Below are 9,440 nucleotides of genomic sequence, written 5' to 3'. Positions count from 1 at the left end.
TTTGTAAAATGTGGGCAATATGAAGATGATGAAACACAAATGTGGTTCACTTATATTTTTGGTTGAAGTGAATAAAATTTGGCCTAATGAAAAACCAGTGAAATTTCAAGATATTTTGGACCGCAAACATATTGGATAGGCTGCCTTCTCAGTGGTATGAGTCACATGTAATGACAGAAGTTCAATATCACCTAAACAAGTCTGGAGGATATTTAATCTTGATTCAAATCAAGTGATTTGGACACTACAACAAACTATGGTTTGCTATAAAAGCAGGCAGGTTTCATATTTATGAATCATGCCCCTGCACTCTCATCACAGCTAGAGTTTAAACCAGAATGAAGGTTCAAAATGGCATGAAGTTCTTCAAATTGTGGATGTTACAAGTTATTGCTTGGATGTCAAATTCTAGTACAGTCCATATCACACATCAAATGGATGTGGATTGCCCTCAGTGGTGCCAAAAATTAATAATTATTCTTAAAAGCATACATTAAGGGAGCTAGAGATCATTTTGATAGTTCAACAGCTTATAGAGGTCAGGACTACAAATTTTGGGGTTTGGGGTCTTTTAAGACCTAAATTCTATACGTATTCTATAGAGGCACAGGCAGTACATTATGACCAACAGAGCAGTTAAAGTACCAGACCAGAATCTAGAAAATCCAGGGTGGAATCTCCACTCTGCCAGAGAAGACTGCTCAGTGAACTTGGGTCCGTCATTCTCTCTCAGTCGAACACACATGACAGTATTGTGATGATCTCATGGAGGAAGGGAGAATGGTGTAACGAAATGGTCTTGGGCCCTACTAGGGAGAATTGCAGAGTATAAATTTCTAAAATAAAAATAAATATTTCAAATAGCGTATTCTACAAAGACAGATTTTTTTTAACACCCACATGTCTTACAGATTTAAACTCAGCTGACACAAAACTTTACTTCATAAAACTTACAGGGTCCTTAGCATTAAAATACTGCAAAAACACAAGACCCAATATATTCAATGATGGTTTTATTATAATGCCCCTCTGATTAGCACGTAACACACACAATTCTTCAATATTTAAAGGATGGCAAAAGTCTCAGATTTTTTTACTCAAAAAAGTATAAGTTTTAGCACGCTCTGCATCTGTTATGATCTTCCCCAAAAACATTTATCTTGTTGATTCAGGTTTAAGAAAAATGGTATCTTTATCCTCAATGTATGGAAAGTGGAGACTTTTCTTCCAGGTACAGACAACTCTTACACATCTTTGTTGCTTGACTTTCTACCCATCATGGCAGTTCTCTCACTCATTGAGACCCAAAAGTAAATATGTTGCTCCAGATAGGGATGTCTCTTGCACTCTTAAATTGAATCCAAGTTCCACTGGTCAATCCAACGTTCTCCTTGAAACACCATCCTATACGTGAAGAATATCTGTGTTAAGAGTTAAAGTACACACTCTCTTGTCAATATCAGAAGGGCTCTTGGGGTGTTCAAGATTCACTCCTCTCCCTTCTCCCTTTCTCATGTTTTTTCTTTCTTACCCCAGGGTGAAGGAGAGGGATTTTTTCTTTACGGAGTCGTGATGGAGCGAGCACCGGCATTTTTGTGAGTGTGTTCATTGCTCCTTTTACGTTTAATGGGAATCACACTCTTTAAGGCAGTCCGCATCTCTGCAGAGCCTATGCTGGGGCGGTTCCTCTTTTTCCTGAGGCGCTCTGCTTCAGTGGACACCCGTCTGTAGAGGTTCTTCACAAAGGAAATCATGATCCCTCTGGCCGTGTTTGTCATATATTCATTGGACCTTTGCAGTTGTCTCAGGATCTTAGCATCATTCAGGGCGGGAGAGTTCTGGTTCCTACTGCTGTTTTTTCCATGCGTCATTGCCACTGGTTTTGGCCTTGCCTGCTTCCTTTGCTGGAAGCTGCTTTTCTTTTTCACAGACTGAGTCTTTCTGTGCTTGGGCTTCTGTCTTTTCAGTGTCGAAGCATGTTTCTTTCTTCTAAGTGTAGCAGGCATGGTTTTAATCTGCTTCGTCTCTATGCACCTCCCTGATTACAAGTGTCAGGACCTCACCCAAGGTATAGGAATATACTGTCATGTATGCAAATATCAGACCATTTCTAAGCTCAGTGATTGGCTGGCATGGACAAAGCAATTGCTAGTAACATTGTGATGCTGCCTGTACAGACCTAAGTACTTCACAATGAGGGTCAATACAACATTCCCTCCGATCTGAAAATGAAGAGGGTTGTCTCTCTTTCACAGGGAGTTTGTTAGAAGGACTGTGACATGTAGGGAGCTGTGGGAATTTTTATGTAGCTGTAGCAGAATGTCTCTTTCTGTCCATCAGCTTCTTCTGCCTGGTCATCTACAACTTAATAAATTTAATATTAACCTATATCCTTTAACTTGTTGAATTCTTATCAGCCACAACTATTTTCATTTCTTTAAATATATGTGTTCCTCTTGTTAAAAGTGTATCATCTATGTACTATACTACAAGACTTTATGGGTGAAACCTCCTTAGATATCTGGATCAGTGCATCTATATTCCACAAGCAGCTTTGAAAATAAAAGGCTGTTATGCATTTAGGGTTATCAAAGCAGGGGGATCCCATCCTTCTTCCAATGCATTTAGGGAGTTATACAAGACCAAGTGCCATACTCAGTAGTTCTGGATGCTCAGTCTTTTCTGGTAGATGTGTGAATATATGTTTCATTTCTTGATTATGTCTTTCCCTACCCTCCTTTCAAGGAGCTCTGCTGCCAGAGGCTCCCAAGCCATCTGTTATTTAGGCAATAACCATTGTTGGTCAAAGAACTGATATGAGGTAATGTGACTCCTGATTTAGTCCTATTAGATGCTCAAATAAAACACATGCCAGTTGCCAGCATAGTTAAACAGCCGCATCAAGAAGGCTATAACTCTCACCAGACGGTATTTAAAAAGTTGAGTCTCATATAAAGTGAAAACAATACAAATGTATATATGCTACACAAACTAGATGGAAAATTATGAAAGCAATCCATGAAGAAATATATAGAGCCAGTCATTCAGGGAACACTTTAAAGCAGGTCTACAAAGAAGAAAGTCCCATTATATTCAGTACGGTTTAATCCCAAGAGAGTGTTCTTAGGATTGCACTGTACTGATATATATAAAATAATAATGAATATGTAAGGTGGAAGTTAGAATTAAAAGTACCTATACTGCTGAAAATTTGGGTTTTGACAGAACCTGAAATGTTAATTTGTGTTTGCATACTCTCTGAATATCTAAGCTAACATTATTATTATGGGCTCATGTGATTATATTTGTCCCATAATGATGTTGTGACCACACAGTAGCTCATCTCAAAGAACATGCTTTGCTGAGTATATTAGGGAAAAGATGCTTCTATGGCTGTGGCTCAGGGTTGACTGTTGATGTGCCCTGCTTATGGGTTGCCTGGTCACTGTTGGGGACAAAGTACCAGACTAGATGGATCTTTGGTCTGATCCAGCAAAACAATTGCCATTCTTCGTTATTTTTTCTTCCACTTGAAGAAAAATTTACTAATTTAAAACTATCAGCTTTTGTAGGCAAAATAGCTTGCTCGTAAAAACCAGCTTAATGTTCCTTCTATTCATTGTCATCAGCAACAAAAGCTTTTATTCTAATAAAGGTGCATGCCAAAGACCAGAAATTGGAGGGAGGAGTAACACTGAGCCCAAACCGCACAGCACAGACTGTAGCTTTGCTTTGCTGCTTTGTTCCTTTCTCAAGCTTAATGCAGGAGCACACTCGAGTGATGTGCCACCAGATGTACCATGTTATTCAGCATGCCAAGTGCATTCTTTCAGGGAGATAACCATTCCAGCAGGTCTATTTTTAATTTAGTTCCTTGATAGAACATTTAGCTGTTTCTGTTAGAGAAGAATTTTGTAATGGGATCCTATCATGTCTATTGGAAAGAGTTCCAGCCTCCCACTACTGAGAAGTGTAAAGCTATTGGCAACATATGGCATCCCTGTGGAGCTATTTAATTGCAGAAAGTGTTGCCAAGAGATTTAAAAAAAGGAAGAAGAATTTGATGGGGGGGAAGAGACAAAGTTTTATAGTTCCCCCATATTCCCCTTTTCAGCATCAAACATTTAAATAAGAGTAGTCACATTTTCTACTTTCTAGATGCAGAAATTAGTCATAATAAATTATGCAGTCTTTTGTGACTAAGACAGTATATATCAAATATCAATGCTGAGACTTCCACTGATACATTCATCTTAATAGCACAGGGGTATACAGTTTTATTTCAACATATATTTAGAGACTAACTCTAAACATAGTTCCCCATTGTCTCTATAATATTGTATCAAACACAACACATATTTTAGGTCAATTTTCTGTATAACGTATTTTATTATGATTTTTTAGCTGTAAGAGGTAGAACTGGTGAGATTAATTATAAAAGTATCCACAACAGAAGCCACAGTATTCTATACGTGAAGTTCTATTTGGCACAGGCCTCTTTACAGAGGCATAGTTAGCATGTGGTTAAACTTTTCCTGAAGTAAACACTTCTCAAGCATACTGGCATCAACGAGACACCTCATGCCTACAGAAAGGCATGACCTCTGATGTGGGGATGGTACATTTAGAGCTACCCTAAATTGAATTTTAACCAACCAACCCCCGCTTTAATTGTAACCAAAGCAAAATTTTTGACCAGGAGAACTATAGCAGAAAAGAATTTGGTTTGCCAAAAACAGTTATGCAAGATGAACGTATAACATATTTTCTCATGAGTTTCAAAGATTATCATGTAGGTTTTACCATGAAGTTTTACATTGCATGGTGAAATGTCAGTTTCTTTGCCAGGTTTCAGAGGGAGAAATTTCAATATGTTACTTCAAAATCCACCTTCTGCACATCAAACCCAGATCTGGCACTTTATAAATAAAATCACGTTTCGAGCTTGAATTTGATGCTTGCAAATACAACCCTTCTCTCTCTCTCTCTCTCCCCCCCCCCCCGCCCCCCGTAACTGATTTCAATAGTAACTTGCAGTCTCTCATTCTAGGATTCCACAGAGCACTTAAAACTTTGTTACTGCAACACATGACAGGGTTCAGGAGTGAACCTTCAAATTGCATATCTTCCCCACCAGGGATGCTTGAACACCTAGTTTTGCCTCTTGTCCTGTTTACAGCCTCGTCAGGTGTTAACAGGGAGCTGATTTTTCACTGGATGATTGGTTTGTTGGTTTGTTTGCTGATCAGTTTACAGCTATTCAATGAATTGCTTCAGCCAGCTGAACAACCCAATCATCTTTTTACCTAAGTCTGTTCTCACACAATATCATAGTTCTCCCCCCCCCCCCCCGCCCTCCACTGCTATATTGCTTAGTTATGTTAACAGCTAATGATCTCTTTGGTCAGCCATATTTTACGTTTGTGCAGTTTTGAGGGGAAATCAGTTATGCAACCTTGACTGGCAGTATGTGCAAAGCTTTTTGGTAGGGGAAGAAGCAAACCTACTTGGCAAGCATTTGTGTCATTTGGTGCTGAACCAAATGGGCCTGGTGATCAGTTCTGATTGTCACCATCAAACAATGCAAGTTCAACTGCTGAGCATGTTTGATGTGAAATTTGCAGCATTCATACACACCACATACAATACCAAGTATGAACCTAGGTCAACAGGTGTTCCTCGATTCACATAGTTCATTCTCCTATTTTTGAGGCGGATGGATTCTATTATGGTAACATTGCATTGTTGGCATTTCCCTGTGCAGACTCAATCTCATAGAAAGGTTTCCAGTGGGAAAATTCAAGACCCCATCTTATGTCTTACCACATGTCTCACCTTTGTGTTAGGACATAACATAAACTGGAACAAAACTTATCAAAATGAAGCTTGTCCTATTAGCCACCTCAACAATCCAAGTTAACTATGGTAAGCAGAGATGGGTTGAAATTGCTGGGAATAATATGACATTCACTGCCAAATTCACAGACCAGATACTTGCACAGAAACTGGACTGGGTGGAGATTATGTCTCTCCTACAAATCAAGACTACTTTACATGACACTTAAGCCAAACACAGTGAGGTTATAAGTACTTGCTAGATGTACCTGCAGACAGTAATGTAGCAGCCAAAGTGGGCTGGGCTTCAGATTCCCTAGGCACCTGTTTTTGGGTTCTCAGGTATTCTAAGGCATGTGTGGAAACTTGATGGCAGCTTCAGATATATAAACTGAAGGGTTTATTGAATTAATTATGAAGATGAATAATGCAATCAGTACACCAACCCTTGTGTTTGTTTTGGTACTAAATTTAATTTATTTTATGCAATCCCTACATTTTCAATTTTCAGCTTGCTGCAGTGTTTTGCATGGACAATGAATACTCTTGGTGTATTCTATTATTGTATATTTCATGAAAACTTTCTTCAGCTTAACAGATGCACTTTAAAACCCTCTGTTGCCCCTGTGGTGACCACACAGAGAGGAGTTAAAGTGAGAAAGGAACTGAATATAGGCTTCTTTTTAAAGACAAGTAATTCCTTAACCATAAAGAGGATTAATGCTGCTATTTGTTCACTGACTACAGGAATATGACCTTGCTCTTTCCCAAGGGTCTCTGTCTACCACCAACAGTATCACAACTTGTACTATAAGAAACAGATCTAGATATTTCCATATAACTCTGCTGAGCATACATTATTATTTGAGTGTGTGTAAAAGCACTGCTGATTCTTAAAATGTGAAGAGAGAAAAAAAGCCATCCTGAACATCTAATACATACATACATACATGCTGTCAAGTTGCAACTGACTTATGGCAACCTCCAGGAGTCGACTTTCAAGGCAAGTGAGATGCATGGTGGTTTGCCATTGCTTTCCTTGGTGGTTCCCTTATCCAAGAACTGAGCCTGCTTAGCTTCTCAGACCCAATGAGGTCAGGCTGTTCTGTTCCCCCTTCTCTCCCTGATGAACCTACTAGATGGTCTAGTGAGTTCGAAAGAACATAAATGGAAGGAAGAGGAGTGTTAAAAGGTGTGGTTATGGATAATGGCACATTTATGAACATGAAGCTGTGCACACTGTCAACCAGTAAAAATTCACTCCTGTGATAACTTCAGCAATAGAGTTATTTGCTTCAGTCTGCACTGCCAACGGTGTGATATATACTGACCTGGCAATATGTACATCACAGCAAAGAGATAGCTGACTGCTGAAGTTACTGCTAAAGTGAATTAGAGCTACAGTGGAACCTCAAATTTAGTTGACATCTAATTTTATCGGTTTTGAATTTCATCAGTTTTTTCCCCTGAAAATTTGTCTCGAATTTCGTCGATTGCCTCGAATTTCGTTTGGTGCAAAAAAGCTGAAAGTGAAACTAATTGCCCTTTCCTTTTGTAATGGGACCAAAGGGACTGCTGAGAACTGCAGAGAACAGAGCTACTGTGCAGTATTGAGAGTTTCTGTTGTGAGAAAGCTTACTTAGTGCCAGGTAATTAAGCGATGTGTATGTGGGGCGAGGGGGTGCAACCTTTGCCTGCTTTGTGCACATTCATTTTGCCTCCTTTGACGTGCAGTGCTTAGTTGTGGGGGGGGGGGGCCCTGCTGGAGAAAGTGAAGTGGAGAAAGTAAAGTTTTGGCTCATTTTAGTTAGTGTTGTGTGGGGCAGCTTTTGGAAATGGGTGAACTTTTTGGCTCCTTTAATTAGGGTGTGTGTGTAGGAAGTGACCCCAGAATGTGTGCATAAGACAGAATTTCCTTCTATAGAATAAGTTTCTGCAGGTTAAATGTTCATGTTCAGGTTGAATGTTCATCTTAAATGTTTGAAATGGTCTGTTCATCATGTGAAGTTGTCTTTTATATTCAGTCAACGCTGTATTTTTACTCAAAAATGTGTTTTTGCCATTATTTTGGGGTGTTCCGAACGAATTAACTGGATTTAGTCGATGGCTTTCGATGGCTTTCGGACGGATTATGGACAAAATTCGAGGTTCCACTGTACTTGGCAATGTAGACCATGGTGGTGGCTGAGCTGGTGTGAAGGCTGTAAATGGCAACAAAGAGGGAGAACACCCCATTAACCTGTGGGCATAGTTTGTCAGTGTTGGAGCCAGAGAAGGCAAGATCAGCAGCATGGCTATGATCCCAACAGTTCACAACATGAACCACTGATACCACTGACTATAAATGCACAGTGCAGATCTTGCCACACCTGCCTCCAAGACTGTTGTGTGATGCCTCCTCCTCAGTAACTATTTACATCAATAGCCACTACTTCTTTGCTGTCTCACTGACCTCCACACAATGCAGGTGCAAAAATATCCCAGGGAGGCTATCTATGTGAAGTTGAACATAGAATAGAATATTCTGTTTACTGGAGAAACGTTAAATTATTGTTAAAACTATTGTGAGCATTGCTTATCAGGATGGGATCAAGTGCAACTTCCAAGATCAAGACAAATGGAAATACAAATAAATAAATAAAAAGTCTTTAATAAGAGAATTGTTTCTGTGGAGCCTCAGGTGTCTTGTTTCTTGACTGTATAAATTATTGACAGAGAAGCTAATTAGACCTCACCAAAAGGCAGAGTTTGGAGCAGTAAATATTTGACTGTGCCCAGGGAATGCTTTGTATTTGTGTGTGTGGGCCGGGTGTGTGTGTGTGTTAAATAAATTAACAATTCATTCCTACATATTTTTACAAGGGACAATATGATCATTTTGGGCAACTTAGCAATATATTTTTATTCTGTTTTCATAATGAGGAATAGCACCAGCCACACAAAGTTAGTTTCCTTGTTTCCTATGCCCCACACGTGCACATTCACCAGGACCTGGGGATGAGGCCGGGGGAACAGAGAGGGCGGACTAAGCTGCCAGGTTATGACCTTAGGGTCATTTATATAATTTCAAAAATAAAAACTACAATCTCTTATCTCATGTAATTTTATTTTGAGGGGATATGAAGGGAAACATGTTTTACATTTTCACAAACATTGCCAACCTCTTTATGGGCATGGTAATCTCCAAGAATTACAACTGATCCCCTGTCTACAGAAATGAGTTCCCTGGAGAAAATGGCTGCTTGGGAAGGTGGACTGTATGGTAAATACATTGCTGAGGTCCCTCCTATCCCGTGTCCTCACTATCTCCAGGCACCAGGCACAAATCTCTAGGAATTTCGCAATCCAGCACTGCCAACCCTAGTTTGTAACAGGCTGTTACTAATGATGCATGGGCTCTGCCTATAGCCAAACTTTAGTCAGGAAATGACTTAGCCCAAACCTTAAACCATTCCAATAGTTTAGTCACTAAATCAAAATGAATAAAGGCATTATGAAAGGAAAACAGAAATCCAATAGTGCTTAAAGACTAACAGATTTTTATTCCTAAAAAAACAGGAATCAGAAGTTACTCCCCATAAGATACACAGAGGCTGATTATTCAT

At 39.4% G+C, this 9,440-nt stretch overlaps 1 protein-coding gene across 1 annotated transcript; it reads right to left on the bottom strand.

Annotated features, from left to right (window-relative positions):
• Positions 1 to 1,559: 1,559 nt before the first annotated feature.
• On the bottom strand, positions 1,560 to 2,006 carry LOC125433387 (histone H2B.4-like). Its single transcript, XM_048497889.1, has one exon. The coding sequence runs from the start codon at positions 2,004 to 2,006 to the stop codon at positions 1,560 to 1,562; it is 447 nt and encodes a 148-aa protein (XP_048353846.1).
• Positions 2,007 to 9,440: the final 7,434 nt, after the last annotated feature.

Source organism: Sphaerodactylus townsendi, linkage group LG05 (genome assembly GCF_021028975.2).
Source record: "Sphaerodactylus townsendi isolate TG3544 linkage group LG05, MPM_Stown_v2.3, whole genome shotgun sequence".
In the NCBI taxonomy this organism is placed as follows: domain Eukaryota; kingdom Metazoa; phylum Chordata; class Lepidosauria; order Squamata; family Sphaerodactylidae; genus Sphaerodactylus; species Sphaerodactylus townsendi.
Note: the sequence above shows the minus strand (reverse complement) of the source record. Positions and strands in the feature narration are given on the sequence as shown.